Source organism: Puma concolor, chromosome B4, assembly GCF_028749965.1.
Source record: "Puma concolor isolate L17-30 chromosome B4, mPumCon1.1.hap2, whole genome shotgun sequence".
In the NCBI taxonomy this organism is placed as follows: domain Eukaryota; kingdom Metazoa; phylum Chordata; class Mammalia; order Carnivora; family Felidae; genus Puma; species Puma concolor.
In genome coordinates, this window is record NC_141673.1 from 29,463,957 (window position 1) to 29,482,999 (window position 19,043).

General features: G+C 39.6%; 2 protein-coding genes and 1 long non-coding RNA gene across 3 annotated transcripts in view; 2 read left to right on the plus strand and 1 right to left on the minus strand.

The window, feature by feature from the left end:
- EPYC (epiphycan) overlaps nucleotides 1-1,098 on the plus strand; it is a 35,901-nt gene extending 34,803 nt beyond the window's left edge. Inside the window, exon 7 of the mRNA XM_025926920.2 lies at nucleotides 576-1,098. Coding sequence (XP_025782705.1) covers nucleotides 576-746 — 171 coding nt within the window. The 3' untranslated portion in view covers nucleotides 747-1,098. The remainder of the gene's footprint in view (nucleotides 1-575) is intronic.
- LOC147578994 (uncharacterized) overlaps nucleotides 1-8,322 on the minus strand; it is a 27,450-nt gene extending 19,128 nt beyond the window's left edge. The window contains exon 1 of the long non-coding RNA XR_015253444.1: nucleotides 5,111-8,322. This is a non-coding gene — a long non-coding RNA (uncharacterized LOC147578994). The remainder of the gene's footprint in view (nucleotides 1-5,110) is intronic.
- On the plus strand, nucleotides 8,097-10,062 carry CCER1 (coiled-coil glutamate rich protein 1). The gene is made up of 2 exons (XM_086712675.1): nucleotides 8,097-8,219; nucleotides 8,350-10,062. Exon 2 carries the CDS (start codon nucleotides 8,590-8,592, stop codon nucleotides 9,817-9,819), a length of 1,230 nt encoding a protein of 409 aa, XP_086568801.1. The 5' UTR covers nucleotides 8,097-8,219; nucleotides 8,350-8,589; the 3' UTR covers nucleotides 9,820-10,062.
- The last annotated feature ends 8,981 nt before the right edge of the window (nucleotides 10,063-19,043 follow it).

A 19,043-nucleotide genomic window follows, 5' to 3' on the forward strand; every position in this document is an offset into this window, starting at 1 on the left:
TGAATTTTACGTTATGTAAAATATATCCAATAAAGCTATTTTTAAATACATATTTCTGGGCCCTGCGTATCTCCCTAAGATTTGCTCACTCTCTCCCTCACTTTATTGACTTCAGCCATTTTGACTTTTTTCCCATTCTTGAACATTCCATGGTAATTACTCAGATTGAACATGGTGTTCTCTCTCCCTGCAATATTCCTACCTTGGCTCTTTCCATTCTCAGCTCCATTGCTACCTCTTAAGATGACTTTCCACAGTGACCACCCTTCCTTTTCCCTACTCATCATTTTTAGATATAACATTTTCTTTAAATTTGTTTTCTCGCTTCCTTATTTTACATTTCTATTAATGAAATGTAAGCTCCATTAGGGCAAGCACATGTCTACTTTGTGCTTCAATGATTTAATACCCACTGTCTAGAAAGTGTTCAATGCATAATGATCCCTAACATGCATTTTTGGATAAGAGAAAGAACAAAAGAATAAAAATGGGGGTGAGGCAAAATGCACTATGTTATTAATCAATACTAGGCATATGTTATATTTTGTCTTATAATTTATTATCATCTCTTTTAGAATAACAACATTTTGGAGATGCATGAAGATACTTTCTGCAACGTTAAAAATTTGACTTATATCCGTAAGGCGCTAGAGGATATTCGATTGGATGGAAACCCTATCAATCTCAGCAAAACTCCTCAAGCATACATGTGCCTACCTCGTTTGCCTATTGGGAGTCTTGTCTAATTGCGGATAATGGTTAGCATTATGATGCCTGCTATAACGAAACAATTCTTACCGCTCTCTTTGGAAACAAAAGCTCAGCATACTTTCAAATAGTGTTCTGAAAAATGATATAATTTCACAAAATACAACTAAAAGTTTTAAGATATGATGACAGTTTATCAATTTAAGCAAACACCAGATAAGTCAAGGATAAAAACAAATGATGTACAGAAAGAGCGAAACCAAATGATAAAAAAAATATGTATCTATTTCGCAGATATTCTTGAAAATCACATGTAACTTGCAGGCTTTAAGGATTTCTGTCCCATATAGTTTCAAGTTAAGTACATAATAAAGAAAAAATTTTAAATGAGCACTTTAGGTGTATTGTCAAGATTTAGATTTTTTAATTAAACTTTCCTTTTCCTTTTTTTTTCCACTAAAGCATGTTTCTGTTTCCAAATTTATTAAAGAAAATCAAAGAGAGAATAAAAGTATTTGAAATCTACAATGGCCTTGTGGGCAAATATTCACTATAATGCAACATACAAATAATTATATCCAACAACAACAACAACAACAAAAAAACACATGGCTTTGGTTGTTGAATAATAATGTTTTATCACCTTAAAGATCTATCAACTCATTTTAGAACCTTGCTTAAATGGAAATTTGTTGGCATATCTCATAAGATGGTGGTGTAGTAGGAAGACTTTAGGCTTGTCTCATCCCTTGAACACAACTAGATAACTATCGAATCATTCTGTTGGTATATCTTTATGCCTGTGAACAAAATAAAGTTTATAAACTAGAAAACAGACAATGGATGATATGAGAGCTACATTAGGGAAGAAGCTAAGGAATGCTTTCTAAGGTAAGTTGATCTTTCTGAAATGTATGATCATAATACAGGCACATGGTTAAAAAGTGAAAGATGACAAAAGAATATACAATGAAAGGTGATTTTCCTTCCAGCTGCAAACTTCAAGTTCCACTCCCAAGAACAAACTAGGCAATGGTTTCTTGCACTTTTGTGAAAGTTTCCGTAAGAAACAAAAACTTGTACATAAGCAATTACTCCTCTTTATTACAAATATACACATGCAGGTGCCACACACACACATATATATCACCATAATATATGCATCTATACATGTAAACATGGATTTTTAACTACAATAATCACTATTCTAAACCTTGCTTCTTTCACTTAAAAATATTTCTCGATGATTTTTCCATATCAGCACATACAGCTCTACTGATTCTGAAAAGCACGTATCAGCCCATTACATGAGCATACATTTTATGTTCTTTTATTTACACTAAAATTGGAAGGACTAGCCTTATGTAAACAAAAATAATTTTGTGTACATGTGAGAGTACATCTGTGGGTAAAGCCATAGAAATGGAATTCTGGGTTGAAGAGCATATTATTTTAAATGTTAATAAATATTACTAGATTGGCCTTCAAAGATGTTATACCCATTTATACTTTCACCAACAGTGTGGGAGAGTGCACAATTCTCTATACCTCACGAAAATGTTTTAATATCAAACTTCTTCATCATTGCATAATCTGTTTCTTATGTTGTTTTTTTTTTAATTTTATTTTTGAGACAGAGAGAGAGAGACAGAGTGTGAATGGGGCAGGGGTGGAGAGAGAGGGAGACACAGAATCTGAAAAGTAGGCTCCAGGCTCTGAGCTGTTAGCACAGAGCCCAACACAGAGCTCGAACCCACGAACTGTGAGATCATGACCTGAGCTGAAGTCGGCCACTTAACAGACTGAGCCACCCAGGTGCCCTTGCCTAACTATTTCTGAATTAATATATTAAAGTAAAAAAAGAGACAATTGGCAATAGTACACCTTTAATAATTAAAAACATACAATATATTGGGGCGCCTGCGTGGCTCAGTAGGTTAAGTGTCAGACTTCGGCTCAGGTCATATCTCCTGGTTCATGAGTTCATGGTTCATGGGGTCGAGCTCCGTGCTTACAGCCCAGAAACTGAAACCTGGAGCCTGGAGCCTGTGTCTCCCTCTCTCTGTGCCCCTCTCCCACTCACGCTCTTTCTCTCTCTCTCTCAAAAATAAACATTAAAATTTTTAAAATAAAAAATAAATAAAAACTTAAAGTATATATTTTTATTTTCAACTATCTCTTTCAGGCAAATATATTTCTTCGTCTATATTTTCTGAAATTTTTCTCATTATTTCATACCATCCATCATATGCCACTATTTATAGACATTGTAGCTAAATCCAGAACTTCTGTAGTTCAGCAATTGAAAAGAATTGTTATGTTTCTCCACAGTAGATGCATAAGCATTTCTTTGTTTCAGTTTAAAAGTATAAATACCAATATGTCTGTAATAATTAAAAATATATATTAATTTGCTTGAGACATATGAAGTAAAATTAATCATGCACCCTGTGAATCATAATTTGTATACCCCAAGTTGTAAACCTTAGAAAAGAATAACCATCAAGCCATCATTATAAAACAGTGATATTTAGAAATTAATTGAGCTTTTGTTTGGACTTTTTAGACACACTCCAATACATGATTCTGAATCAGACTAAAAGTAGAATTCTAACTTTGCAACTCTATATTCGTTTTCTATTATTGCTTTAAAAAAATTGGCACAAAATTAGCATCTTACTATCTCACAGTTTATATAGGTCAGAAATCCTACATGAACCAACTAGGCTCTCAGCTAAGGATTTCACAGTTGCCAAAGTCCCATAATGGTTTTAGAGACCTATTAAAATGTCTTCATTCTTTTAATATAAAACAAAACAAGATAATGATAATAATGATAATAAATATGCAGTAATGAATCTAGCCTGGATTATATGTTTCCTTATTTCATATGGAATATGCAATATGATGATAACATTTTAGCATTCCTTGTAAATGCATCCTATTTTTCAGTGGCCAGTTCCAACACGTCACATTCTTCATTGAAAGCTTTAATTCTAAAACTGGCCTCTGATTAAATGCTGTGTTTTTTAATAAACTTTTTTTTCTTTATTCAATTGCTACACAGGTTTATTTTTCTCGAATATTCCAGGCCATTTTTGGGGAGGGGCACTTCATTCTGTTGCCCCACAATACAGCATACTTTAAACTTATTTATAAACAAACATTTTCATGCTAATAATTCCTAATTAATCATTACTGACTACACATGTTTTTCAGATGTCATGACTACAGTACGTCAGGTTAATTCCCTGAAAATCTTGAGTGAATAAAAGATTAGTAATATTTTCAAAGTGTGATAACAAATAATACCTACACATAGTACGATTACCAGTACAAAATTCCCATCCTTACTTCTCTTTAAATCTGCAGAAACTGTCTTTGTAGTTATCTCATTACAAAGTTAACTTTCTCTTCATAATTTACTTAAATGACACGAGGAGTCATAAGTAGAAAAGCACCACAATGTTATTCTTTGATGCACAATAGGCCTCACAATATGCCAACTACCCCAAACTTCTCAAATTATCAAGGGAAAGCAATGAGTAATTTGTATCTCACTATTTTTTAATATGAAATGTATTGTCAAATTGGTTTCCATACGACACCCAGTGCTCATCCCAACAGGTGCCCTCCTCAATGCCCATCACCCACTTTGAAAGCTGGTCTTAATACTTTGCATTTAGCCTCTAAGACCAATAGATGGCGCCTCCCCTTGTGGTTTCAACTTCCTGTGCATGGATACCTTCAGGGTGGCAAAAAGCAAGTTCTTGAGAGTGCATAAAATATGTTCCATTTATTTGTTTTTTTCATTTACCATAGAACTTAATTGGTTACAAAGACGGATCTAAAAAAATATTTGTTGGATTTTATTTATCTGACCAAATGTATCAGGTATATCCAACTTCTAGCTAGAGAATTTTTTATACGTTTAATTAACTGAGGTTTGCTTTCTAAAAGCCAATTGAAAAAATGCTAAAATCTAGTAACTCATATTGGAAAACTGGAATAGTTTAAATATAGTGTTCGTGATAAATATAAAAATGAAGTACCTATATTCTCATAGCTTGTTTTGTATACCAGGGCTTTCGCTGACCGAATTTTGAATGAGTTACTACTGCCATCAAGTGTTTGAATTCATCCTTTTCAATTCACACAAATGCACAAAAAACAACACTAAGATAGCAGTGTGTTTTCAACTTAAAAATATACTGTCTCGCGTACATAAAGCCTAGTGTAACCTATGCTGTCATGTGGCACTCAGTGGAATTTCAAAATGTAAAATGTCATTAAGTCTCCCAAATAAAATCATAACTAGCTACCAAGAAGTACATATTTTACTAAATTTACTTGGTATATGTGATGAACAAACTCTAAGGTAATCCCCCAATTAACTTCCTACCTCTTGGTATCCGTGCCTTTGTGGAACCTTTTCCTCTTGAATGCCGGTAAGACATGGGGTCTTGCTTCTAACCAATAGAGTATAACAAAGATGATGGATGTCACAAATGTCAATGTCAAGCCCATGCTATGATACATATGTATGTGTGTGTGTATTCATTGTGCTAGGAAGCACCAGGGAGATCTGCCTTGCTGACTTGATTGGAGTGAGCAGCCATACTGAGCCTAGGCCTTCCCATGGCAAAGAAGTGAGAATGGTCTCTAGGAATGGCTGTTGACCCCTAGGACTTGTGGGTGGCCTCCAAACCTCAGGGCATCCTCCAGAAAAAATTCTGTCTGTCCAACAGACAGCTGGAGGGTCCTAAAGGCAGGGTCCTAATTTGTATACCCACAACAAATTCTGCCAATAATATTTTCCCAAATGGAGCCTCCAGATAAGAACCAAGCCAGACAAGTGCCTTGGCCATAGCCTGGTGAGACCCTGAGCAGAGGACCCAACTAACACCCGAAAACTCTGAAGTAACAAGTGTACATTGTTTCAGTGAGTTTGTGAGAATTTGTTACACAGCAGTAGAAAACTAATACAACATACTAAGCCATGGCAAGTGTGTTATATTTTCATGATGAATTAGAACACCTCATATTACAGTATTTAAAGAACATGGGCCATTAAAAGATGTGTTAAAAAATTCCTTAGTTGCATTTCTGAAAGCTGTGTTTACCATACTCGGGCAGTAATTTTCTTGGGTGATTTACCACTACATGAACAGCCAGAATTACAATGCCAATCTTTTGATAAAACTAAAACTCATAAATCATAATTTTCTGTTTCTCTTAAGAAGAGGAAGGATGGGGCAAGAACAATACCACATTAATGTTCTTTAATAAGGAGAATTAATATGAAATGTATACGTCACCGTGGAACAACTGTACAAAAAACAATGTCCTTAATTATCTGAGTTAACCTTTTTTGAAACAAGACATTGGTGAGAATTCCACTATGGCACCACGGCCAGTTTCTAAAGTTCCCAATTAAAACCCAATATCATATACCACATAGGTCCTCAGAAAAAATAAATCTGGGGTGTCACCATTCCAATTTGAATTAAGCAGAGTAAAGGGACAGTAACTGCCAAATGTCTGGGTCTACATCCAGAAAGGGACACTGGAGGCTAAATGTGTCAGCATTCTGCACTTTGAGTCAAGCAGGCTAGTCTCAGCAAACCACAGAGCAACCAAAATTGAATGAAGCCTGTGGAGCCTGCAGGTCCCACGGCAATGGCTGAAATCCTGATCCAAGAATCCCCACACTGTTCTCCGTTTTCAACCAGGAAAGCCTGCATGACCTCTGCAGGCTTCATGGCGCTTCCACCTTTTACTTCTTTGCCATTTACTGGGGGCTTGTATAGACTCAGGTTCCCAATGGGCAACGTTCCATTTTCCGCAATTCTACTCACCACAGGAAAGCAATAAAGGGATATACCCTGAGATGGTTTTTCTCTAGGATCAGGCCTCGGGGCATTTCCTTGATGTTTCTGAAAAGTGGAACGAGAAAAAGTCACAGGGCAAGGAAACCTATTTGGGCATTACCCACAGGGTTACTAATCTTTACATACACTGAATCAACTTCTTTATCCTCAAGTAGTTAGTATGACAACAATGATAGTTAACAGCTACTGAGTGCTCATGGGGTACCTGCACTAGCTGTTTTAATGAAGTGCCCTATGTAATCATTAACACAACCCTATGGAATAGGTACTATAACTGTTTTCTGGGTATGGGTAAGGAATCTGAGGTTTACAGAGACTACTAATCGGTAAATTGAAATTCAAGCACATTTTTTAATAGATTTCAAGTTTTTTAGCAGCTTAGGTTCACATTCGAATTGAGTGTAAGATCTCCCATATACAGAGATTTCCCATATACCCCCCTCCCCACTCATGCAGAGCCTCCCCGGTTACCAACATCCCTCACCAGAATGGTACTTTCCTTTCAACCGATCAACCTACAGTGACACATCATCATCACCCAAAGTCCATAGTTCACATTAGGGTTCAGTCTTGATATTGCCCATTCTATGTATTTGGACGAATGCATAATGACACACATCCACCCTTATAGCATCACTCAGCGTATATTCATGATAATTTAAATCAAAGCCCGTATTTTCAATGTAATGTTATAAACGCTCCCAACGAATGGGTTTTCTGGTACAGATAGAGGGACATATGAAAAGACATAACTGGCATATTTGTGTTCTCACGAATATACATCCTGGTACTATTTATTTAATCAGTGGACATTCGCGTGCTATGATACAATTAGCACAGTGCTTTCCTATAGGATTTCATGTACTCCTCACAAGAGTCCTATTTAAGGAGGGTGGCAGTTGAGGAGAGTCACGTGGTTAAGCATGTGGGTTCTGTGGCCAGACAGACCTAGGTTTCAATACCTGCCCCGAAGCGCTTAATCCCCTTGGTAAAATAACCTCTCAATTTCCTACTCTGTGAGGTGTGATAACAATGCCTACCTCACAGGGGAGGTGTGAGGGCTACGTGCCGTGAGCCCACGCTTGCTGCAGGCACACGCAATAAATGTTCGTGGTAGTGTTTTCCCACATGACGCACTATAACTCTCAAGAGTTAGAAGAGTGTGCACAGGCCATAAGGGAAGGAGTGGGGCCCAGTTTTCTGACTCTAGGCACTTTCCCTTTATAAGTTTTCCAATGTACAAGCCCCCACCCCCCTGCCCCCCTTCCAAGAGGTTCAGCTAACGGTCCAGCTTCCATATGCTCGCACGTCCAGGGGGTACAAAGGTATCAAATATTATCAGAGTTGAGCACAACCCCAGCCTAGGGCCCTCTTTCCCTCCTTCAAAAACTGCGTCACAAGCCCTCTGCGAACCTTCACAGGGCGCCTCGTTCCACCCGGAATCCCCCTCCACCACAAGGGGAACGACCTCGGCCCCAATTGGCTATCACCCTGGGCAACCAAGGACGCGGTGGGCACGCGGCGGCTCCGGCCGATATTTAAAGGCTGCCTCTGGCCTCGGCCCCTCAGTCCCACCAGGACTGCGACGGTGAAGCACCTGGGTTGGGAGTGAGCTGCAAGGTAACGCGCAACCCTTGCCTCCCCGGTTCCCAGCCCACGCCTCTGCCGAGGCGGGTGTGTGTGGGACCCGGGAGCGGGTCTCGCTGTGCGTCGCCCACCAACACCTTCCTCCCCCACCATCCTTACCCAGCCCCAGTCCCGCCCAACCCACCTGGGCAAGACAACTCGGGTGCGAAGAGATTACGAAGGAAGAGCGATCAAGCAAGCGGAGAAGAGGGAGAAGAGGAGTCCTCTTGGAGAGAAAGTCGTGATCCCAGGAGCAGGCACGTGGTTCTGAGCGGACTAACGAGGCTCTTCAGCTCTTCGGATCTGGCCAAACTTGACCGCTACCCGGACGCTTCCATTTAGACCTCCCGGAGCTCCCTGAACGATGACCCAGACTCTTCACAAAAGGGAGGACCCTCTGAACCTGGGCGGCGGCTGGGCATCCTCGGCCCGGTTAGGCACCTGGTCTTCCTGGCACCGAAGGCGCAGGGGCGCTCCAATAAACAAGCGGCGCTACCGCTCTGGTCCCAAGTCTGAGTATGAGCCCCCCAGGAAGCAACAGCACGGTCCGGGCCCCTGGTTCCAACCACCCCGACGGCCCCACTGGGAGGTGTACTCTAACTGGGGGCGCTGGGGAGGGCCCTGGCGCCCACCTCCAGAGGGATGCTGGAGGCCTCCAGGCCGAGTGCAAGTGATCCGGGTGTACGGGCTGCACCCGCTCTGCCTCTGCTGCTGCTCCTGCTGGCGCGGGCCCTGGAGCCCGCGCTGGGCCAGGCCCCCGGGCAGGAAGAAGCGCTGGGGCCGCAGGGGCCGCGGCCTGCGCCGCCACCCTCGCCGCTCCTTCCCCAGGAGCCCGCCCGTGGATCTGAGCACGCTGCTCCGGCCGGTCAACCTGTACGGGTGGCGGGCACCCGGCATGCGGGCGCCGCGGAACACCACCCAGTTCATCATGAACCAGATCTACGAGGACATGCGGCAGCAGGAGAAGCTGGAGCGCCAGCAGGAGGCGCTGCGGGCGCAGCAGGCCCAGGCGCGCGGCCCGGCCTCCCCCGAGGGCCCCTCCTGGAACGACGCGCCCCCCAGCGGCGGCGAAGAAGCCGCGGAGCTGCGGGAAACTTTGTACAGCTTTGCGCAGAACCCGCCTCTGGTCTTCCCTCCGGACCAGTCTCCGACAGCACAGCCTGGGGAGGAGGACGAGGAGAAAAATGAGGAGGAGTATGATGAGGAGGAGTGTGATGGGAAGGAAGAGGAGAGCGAGGAGGAGGAGGAGGAGGAGGAGGAGGAGGCGGCAGAGGCCGAAGATGAAGAGGAGGTCCAAGAGGCGGACTGTGTGGATGAGGGGGAGGAGGAAGAGGAAGAGGAGGAGGAGGAAGAGGAGGAGGAAGAGGCGGAAGAGGAAGAAGACGAGGAAATAGAAGAGGAGGAGGAGGGGGTGGAAGGGGAGGAGCAGAGGGAGGAAGAGAATCACTTACCTCTGGAAATGCCTTTATCGTTCCTAGTGGGCGCTGAGGAAGAGAGAGAGAACTTTATAAACTGTACTTATTTAAGCCCCACGCAGGTAATTCCCAAAATGCCGCAGGAAGCTCTCTTCATGTTAGACGACATTAACTGTTAGACATCAGGAAAGGGATTGAGAATGAGATGGAACTGATTTGAGGCTAAACTGCATTAGCAACTTATTAAAACCTAATTTAAAAAGTGGGTTCCATTAATAAACATATCTATGTAAAGCCCTCCTTTGACCATTATAAAACATTTAAAAATTGGTGTGTTTGTGTATGACTCTGGGTGGGGGAGGGGGAGCTTTCAAATATAATTTAATTGGAAATGATTAAAGGCCAAATATTTTATTACTGCAGTTTGAATAGTTTCTTTTGGTGTTTTCCTCTCTAGACACTGGAGGTTTCTTTCTTTCTTTCTTTCTTTCTTTCTTTCTTTCTTTCTTTCTTTCTTTCTTCTTAATTCTGGCAATGCTGAAAGGTTTTTTTTTAACAAATTTATTCAGCTGTCTACTTAATAAACTTGGAATCAACAGATATTTTGGCTGTTACATGTTTAAGAAGCACATGCCATGGCTAGTGAACGTCTATCAGTGCTCTTTTTTTTTTTTTTTTTTTTTTAATTTTTTTTTTCAACGTTTATTTATTTTTGGGACAGAGAGAGACAGAGCATGAACGGGCAAGGGGCACAGAGAGAGGGAGACACAGAATCGGAAACAGGCTCCAGGCTCTGAGCCATCAGCCCAGAGCCCGACGCGGGGCTCGAACTCACGGAACGCGAGATCGTGACCTGGCTGAAGTCGGACGCTTAACCGACTGCGCCACCCAGGCGCCCTATCAGTGCTCTTAATACTGAAACCATTTAAAAATGTCTATGTTTCAAAAAATATTTTTCCTTGTAGATTCTCCACCTTCAGAGTTCGTTTTTGAGGGTTGTATTTTGATGACCCCAGTTGCAGTGTCTTGTGGCATCGCTCATTTATATTCCTTGTTCTGCAGCACTATGGATCTTCCTCAGAAGAACATGGAGTTGCTTCTGTGGAACTGGTTATCTGCCATGGCCTCAACAATCCATAAATCCATGCATGGAGAGGATTCCCCATGGTCAGAAGTCAACTTGTACATCTAGTTAAAATCCAAGGTAACGGCCAGCAATGGAACATAGCTTAGGTTTTGAAGCCTTGTTCCTGGATATATTCCTTGTCATAAGTTCACAGGAACCAGAAAAAATAGTTTTTGCACAATGGATTTTTTTTAAAGGATTATTGGCCTATTGGGGGTGGAATGTTTTATTTCTTTCCCAGTTTGTCTTCCTTACAAAGGACAGTAAAACAAAGATGAGTAAGTGCAAGCCTATGTGAGCTAGTTTTTTAAGGTCTAAGCAATTACCTGGAGAGAATACATTATTCAGAGTAATAGCTTTTATTCAAACATTTTTAGGAAGTAGTAACATATTTCCTTCTGGGCACTTAATTCCAATAACTTAATAAAAGTTTCCACCGATGGCATATTCCAGAATATCCCTAGATGAAGAATTTGAACCTTTCTCAAAAATGACATTTTTTCTGACAAACTATACCTCCAGTTTGAACCACAATTTAGTATTTATTTGATGAAGAGAAGACTGTATGGTGGTATCTTACATGGATGTTGAATTTTACTCATATCCCAGCATACATAACTTTGGGGGTGATAAGCTTAAGCTCTTGAAAAATAAAATAATTGAAGTGTTAAATGATAGTCCTCGGCTTTTCACTTATTATTTAATGTCAGAAATCTATTCAGCAATACTTCAGCTGTCAACAGGAGGAACAGAAGAAACGACACACTATAGGAATCTTAAAATGACAACACTCCAAACTGTAGCAATGAATAACCAAACATTTAATAATACTCTAAAAAATCATTACTTTCCACAAGATACAGCTTCTGAGTGACCTATAAAGGAATTTAAAAATAGCCAGCCAGCCATATTACTGTTACTATTCTAATATGTATTTGTAGAGGGAAATCAAGAGTTCTGCTCCTGATACTGACCCACAAATTCTTGCAAATCAAAGCTCATAGAATACTTTGTCCAAGACATTACAATATTCACTGGGTCATAAATATGTTCTCATTAAGGATTTAGGATTTCATTTCTTCATTATCACATCTGGACAATTATCAGTTTATTATTACAAAAGATTCTACTTTTACGTTAAAAAATTTAACACATAATTGGCTCCACAGGCACGCGGCATTCTTCGTTAGCCATTGTAAAGGATGTAAACCTCAAGAATTTCCTCCACTTCACAAACTTTTGTTCAAAACACTCCTAGGGGCCAAGCAATGTAAATCCTGATAAGGATACAATGGTGAATAAACAAAATCAGTACTCTCGTGTTGCTTATGGTTTAGGAGAAAAGACACATTAAATGAGGAGTTAGACAAATTAGTCACTCTGCAAGCAATGCCAAGGAAATGCATCACTGGCAAAGTATGTATCACAGGGGTTTCCAAGGGGATGTTTACTGTGGGCAGAGGGAACCATGAGTGTAAAGGCAGAGAACTGGGAGGAGCTTGGTGCCTTTAAGGGACTGAGGACAGAAATACCAGAATGTCCCGAAGGAGCAGCCAATGAACAGTGACAGAGGTAGGCAGAAGCTATGTTATCTATTAATTTCTGTGCAACCCATATCTTCTGAAATAGACACCAGCAAAAATTAATGACGAAAATGATTAGTACCTGATGATTCTCTATGGGAACTCTTGTTTTATTAGCCAGGTTGTGATGGCCCCTTTTCTAATCCTAAAGGCTAATATGAAATAATTAAATCATGCTGGGGGGAAAGAGGGATACCCCCCGCCCCCAGTATACCCCACCATTACATTTCTCAGACTTCTCCCCATCCACTCCCATGTAATGACAGGATCCTAGGGATCCTGTTGTTGCTTAGCATGCTTGGAGCACTGTAGTTCTCAATTCTCATGGAGAACCTCTACGCAGCTTGTTCAGTACAACTTGATGATTCAGTAATATCAGTAAGAACTCAGAATAAATCTAGTCTTTAGTTTTAGGGTTAAGTGTACACTCAAAGAAAATACAATTTTCCAAAGTAAATGTATCATTCTTAAAGTCGTTTCAAACTCGATGCGTGAACACGGCGATAAAGAGGTGCCATTTAGTCAATTCTCTCAAGAGTGGAGGTATTATTTCCCTTGCCAATGATAAGAAAGATAACATTATAAATCGCAGATATGTCTAGAAGGCCTAGGCTTGATAAGAATCTTTGCTGTCTATTCGCAAGTGTTTTTAAATATAGAGATTCCGGTATTTTCCTTTCCTAGTGACTGACAGCATTTCTTGATTTATCTTCATTACTTCATCTCCAGAGTAACTCAAAGGGATTTTTTTTCTGTGAAAATATTAGTCTTCTAAGGATGGTAAATACGTTTGACATTTAGAGATCAACTCTGAATTCTGAGTATGGTTTCATAAAATTTTTAACATCTGCTTATGAAAAAAGTAATTCCAACAGATTTAGTTCCATTACAATTAACACAAAAGGTGAAATAACCAGTTTCCTGATGGCTACACCAAACCTACAGAGTCTGGGAAGGAAATAATACAAATATCATCTCATAGGTGGTCTCGGGGTGAGGGAGTGAATAGGACTAAGAAAACAGCTTTAATTTTGATTTTAACAGCATAATAAAATTATATATGCAGCTATGTTGTCCATATTTAGCTACATTTATATTAATGGAATAACAATAGAAAATTACTCAATATTCATGCTTCCAAATTCCTTTGGCCTTGGTTATCTGTGTATTTAAAGCAAAATCAGAATGTGGCTGCCTCTTACCTGTTTCAGGTACTATTGTTGTTCTGTATCCATTTACTCTGTATTTCCATCTATTTACATTTAATCAGTTAATGGAACATGGCCAGACATCAAGGTCAGTTGAGGGAAGAGAAGAGTTTGGGCCTCTGTGCGTGGTCACTGCTGCCTAAGAGTGCCTAAGTAGCCACTTTCCTTGGGTCTGTTTCCTCAAAAGTACTTGCCATACTCCATTACTGCTCAAGTCTACTGTGGAGATCAAATAACCCAGTACTTAAGAAGTACAGTGTAGACTGCATCACCATTAATTAGACGCTAAACTACATCTAATCGTAAAAATCATGTCGATTTCTGAACATGAGATCAGTTTACGTGCATTAACCAGGCTCATGAAGTGTCATCTCACTGCAGTTCTGTTGGACTGAGATATCTAGATATTTTAGTTGTTATCACTAAACGAAGAATGAACAAATCTGCCCTTGAAATTCGGTTTTGGCTCCTGGTAAAATAGTGTGCAAATGTAGTGCTTTGGTGCCTTGCTATTGAAAGTGTAGTCAAGGGGCGCCTGGGTGGCGCAGTCGGTTAAGCGTCCGACTTCAGCCAGGTCACGATCTCGCGGTCCGTGAGTTCGAGCCCCGCGTCGGGCTCTGGGCTGATGGCTCAGAGCCTGGAGCCTGTTTCCGATTCTGTGTCTCCCTCTCTCTCTGCCTCTCCCCTGTTCATGCTCTGTCTCTCTCTGTCCCAAAAATAAATAAACATTGAAAAAAAATTAAAAAAAAAAAAAAAAAAAAAAAAAAAGGTGTAGTCTACCTGCGGCATTGGGTCTACCTGCGGTCTTGCTAGAACTATCGATGCCCAGCCTCCACCCAAACCTTTTGAGTTAGAATCTGCTTTGTAGCACGATCTTTAAACGATATGCCTGCACAGTGAAGGCCTGGAAGCTTTGTGGTTGAGGGGTTTGTGCCATTGGAGAGCCCTCAAGGGAATTTAGTGATCAAAGCTGCACTTTGTAGCTTCAAAACTTCTATTATTTACTACTTGTGTGACCTCAGGCATGTTACTGAAATTTTGGCTTCTCATTCTCCTCATCTGTCGTATCTGCCTCACGAGATTAAATGAGATTATGAAGGTTAAATGGGTCAATACATACCAAACACTCAGAACAGTGATATCCAATATCTACTAGTTATAATACTAAGTATTTAATAAATGCACAGATGAGACCATCGACATATCCTGGGGTGTCTAAAAGTCACTTGTTAGTAATCAGAGCAACTGTAAATGTAAAACCCCACAAGGTAAGTAACAAAATGATTCACTAACTACCTTGTTTCCCCATGGATAATTGTAATCAGATACATACTTTGAGCTGTACTTACTGTTGTGCAGGACTACGAAAATCAATTAAATCTATATAGCTAGAAGTTTCTGTTCTTTATCATCTCCCCCTAACACCAGGTCAGTGATGTTTCTTTCCTTCTTATGGCTGACATTAATACCCTAATGGCTAGTGCTAAGAACTACCCACCCCAGTCAGGATCATTCTTTTTTCAGAGAGGCAATGTATCTTTTCAAAATCAAAACACATGCATAGTAATGCTTAAAGAAGAAGGTTCTGTCTTATGCTACACCTAAGACAGTGAAAACTCCAATAAATATTAAATACCTGCTACAAGCCACCTATGTGGAAAACATACACTATTCAGAACAGAGATCTTAATACTTCAAAAAACACGTAAGCATATGCAAGATTTTTTTTTTTATTTTTTTTATTTTTAAAAAAATTTTTTTTTCAACGTTTTTTATTTATTTTTGGGACAGAGAGAGACAGAGCATGAACGGGGGAGGGGCAGAGACAGAGGGAGACACAGAATCGGAAACAGGCTCCAGGCTCTGAGCCATCAGCCCAGAGCCCGACGCGGGGCTCGAACTCACGGACCGCGAGATCGTGACCTGGCTGAAGTCGGACGCTTAACCGACTGCGCCACCCAGGCGCCCCAAGATTTTTTTTTTTATTTTTTAATGTGTATTTATTTTTGAGAGACAGAGACAGGGGAGGGCAAGAGAGAGAGAGGGAGACACAGAATCTGAAACAGGCTCCAGGCTCTGAACTGTCAGCACAGAGCTTGATGAAAGGCCCGAACTCACAAACAGTGAGATCATGACCTGAGCCGAAGTCGGACACTTAACCAACTAAGCCACCCAGGCGCCCCAGCATATGCAAGATGCTTAAGATGTATTATCGCATTGAAATACAGAGCCACGCTGTGAACTAATGCTTTATTTTCCTTATACAGATGAAGGGCCTGAAATGCAAAGAAGTAAAATGTTTCAGGACTCAAGTCCTCTGTTTGGAGTTTAAAGTTATAGGCCCACTGTATTATTGGAACATATCTCCCTATTGTCTTATTTAAGACACCTTGGGTAGGATCAAAATTTCCTTTAATAACCTTGACCTGAGTTCCAAGGAGAGTACAAAAGATTATATTGTCTTCGATGTGGGGTTGATGATAATGGCACCTAAGGAAGAGATACTAATATTCCTGTCTCTGTTATAATTTTTACTACTAGTTTAACAGCTTATGTAAGTCATATGATGACGATCACTGTTGGTTAATAATTTTATATGTGTGCGTGTCAATATACACATATTTGGTGGGAAAAAAAACACCTCACTGAGAAAATTTAGTTTTAGTGACTGTATTGCTTCTCATCTATAATTAAAATCAATGTTTTCATGATAGAAAAATATTCACAAAAATTGTAGGTAATTTTGTAGGTGTATTAAGATACTGGATATCATTCATAACACTATAACATTATTGAAGGTTCTGTCTTATGTTACACCTAAAGAGAAACTATTAATATTAGCATCTTCTGTAGTTTTCATGTGGCATTTGGACTTTTTTATAATGGTTGATACTTCTATTATCATGAATATTTGAGTATTCTCTCCTGTGAAGAGACTTAAAAATTTAGCACGTCACTTTTAGTAATTCAAGACCTTTTACTGATGTTAATTTAATTTACCGGTTCTGACAAAAATCACTATTAAATTAGACTTTATACGACATTTACTATTAATAGCACTACCAAAAGCAAAATTATAATGCTGGTATATATAATTGGATATTTTGTTGTTGTTGTAACTTTCTTTCAATTGTAACATTCCACTGAGCTGAGAGATAATATAAAATGACAAGCTGAGGTCAGGACTAAGTGGATGGATGTACATCTTCCCACCTCCAGTGGATTTTCCAAAGTCAATGTTCATCTTTTATTTATTCTTTAAAAAAAAAAAAAATGTTTTCCTTTTCTGAAAAAAAATTTGTGAATTCCACATTAGTTACTGCAATAAACCCATCACCTCAAAGTATATACCAGCACAAATATTTAAATACAAAACGAAGCTAAACTAACTTACCTTTCTCTTACATACTCTCAACTTTGCCTTCAGATGCGGGACATATGCTCTACCACTATTAATATATAGGTGCCACCTAGTGGCAAAGGTTGAACATTTAGATGTGAACTAATGATCATGGCGTTCCTGTTGTATTTACAGATGCATTTTTCTGGTACACATACTATATTAATACATAGAAGATGAACATTTTAAAGGTGCTGGCCCAAGGACTTGATTAAGATGTCTGTATCATTTATTTGAACATGTTGCCAACTATCTTGGTGTTTAACAATAGCATCTTTTTGACCTATGAAACTAAGCCATAAACATAAACTATCAAACTGTAAAAGAAAGAAGGAAAACAGACCCACAAGATTCTTGGATTTCCATGGATTATTTTTATACTTCTAATTTTATACTGATAATAAGTTTCTCTAAAGATATTACTATAATAAATCTATTTTGAATTCCTTTTGAGATTTACACCCCTAATTAATACAAGCAATGTATTTTTGACAGTATATTTGTTTTGACTTAAAACCAACAGCAGAGAAGACAATTAACAAATTTGGAATTTATTTTTCGATGCTTAAATTTTAACTCCCAGTTGCTAAAGTAAATAATGCTTAATACTTTAATCCTGAAAAATAAAACTATGTGCCCATTGGCCTAGTTTTATTTATTTTATTTTTATATTTTTTTTCTAAAATTTAAGTTTTTATTTTAATTCCACTTCTCTGACATGCAGTGGTACATTATTTTGGCCTAGTTTTAAATGCAGGACTTGTGATCGTCAATTACCTCCTGGGACTTGAGAGTCATTTCATTTATTAATGATTACAGCCACTCCTTAGAGCACAACTTGTTAGGGAAAGAGACAACCCTGCTTATTTGTTTGTCTGGCATCCAAAGGATAATTAATATTTTTATTACTGTCCCATTTCCAGCTCTTTCCAGCTGCTTAACCACTTCTATTGGGAGCATAAGTCAGTGCTAAGGATTGGCTCTGCCTTAGCCTGAGAAGCAGTTTCCACGTATACAACTTTCTTAGTAACACTCGCATCAGTTGCCCTGAGAACCTCTGGAAAGAGCAGGTACTCAATTCACCGAGAATTCCATTATCCTTTGAAAATTATAGCTAGTTTTCTGTGGTTCTCCTCCGGCTAGAAAATCACTCAGGGCAAGGAACTGATTTTCTATTTCAATACAGACTCTTATATATAAAAAGCCCTCAATAAATGTTTTTAATATTCTGAAAATATTTATTCTGAAAAAATGAAACGAAATGTATGAAATGAGCTGTGATCATTAGGTAGCTTTCATAGGGAAGCACAGTGACTTATTCATGATGAGTGTACTAAAACCACTTTCAGATGCACAACATCTCTCGCACCCTGAGCTCTGTGTTATACACTAGGCACATCCTTGTGGACAAAACAGATCTGTATAGGGACTGAACACAAAGTCCTTTAATCACAAGGAAGCTCTTGACTCAGGCTTGCTAGGCCACAGAATCATGAATATGAGCCACCTAGATAATGCCCACAGCAACGATCTTCCTCTTCAAGTGCACCTGAAAATACATTTTAAGTTCATTATCATTCTACAATTTAAATAGGTTTGGAAATTTAAATACTTATTTTTTGCCACGTTTCAACTTAACATTAGCTGAGTCCCTACCCTGTTCCAGGACCTGTGCCCTGAGTATAGGTTTAGTTTCCCAGGGAGAAAGCTGAAGCTGACAGCTACTGAACAACTTACTCAAGGTTGCAAAGCTAACAAGTGACTGAAGTTGGAAGCCACACAGTCTGTTTCCTTGTATCATTGCTCTACTCCATGAAATGGGGGGGAATGTGATGAATTTTAAATTCAGCTCAGATTAGTCAAGGACATAACTCAGAGTGGATATTCAAAGTCAAACTTCTGCAGTCATACTGCATATTGTAATACCGTCCTGGAAAAATGCTGAGTCTCAGTAGTTGATGTCCAAAGGTTCTGTGATAAATTATTTATGGGAGGAGAAGTTTTTAAAGAGAGAAAAGAAACAGTGTGCAAAATTGTGCTAGAATCCTCACATCATTAGAGCTGTTTCTTGGCCCCTTTCCCCTTT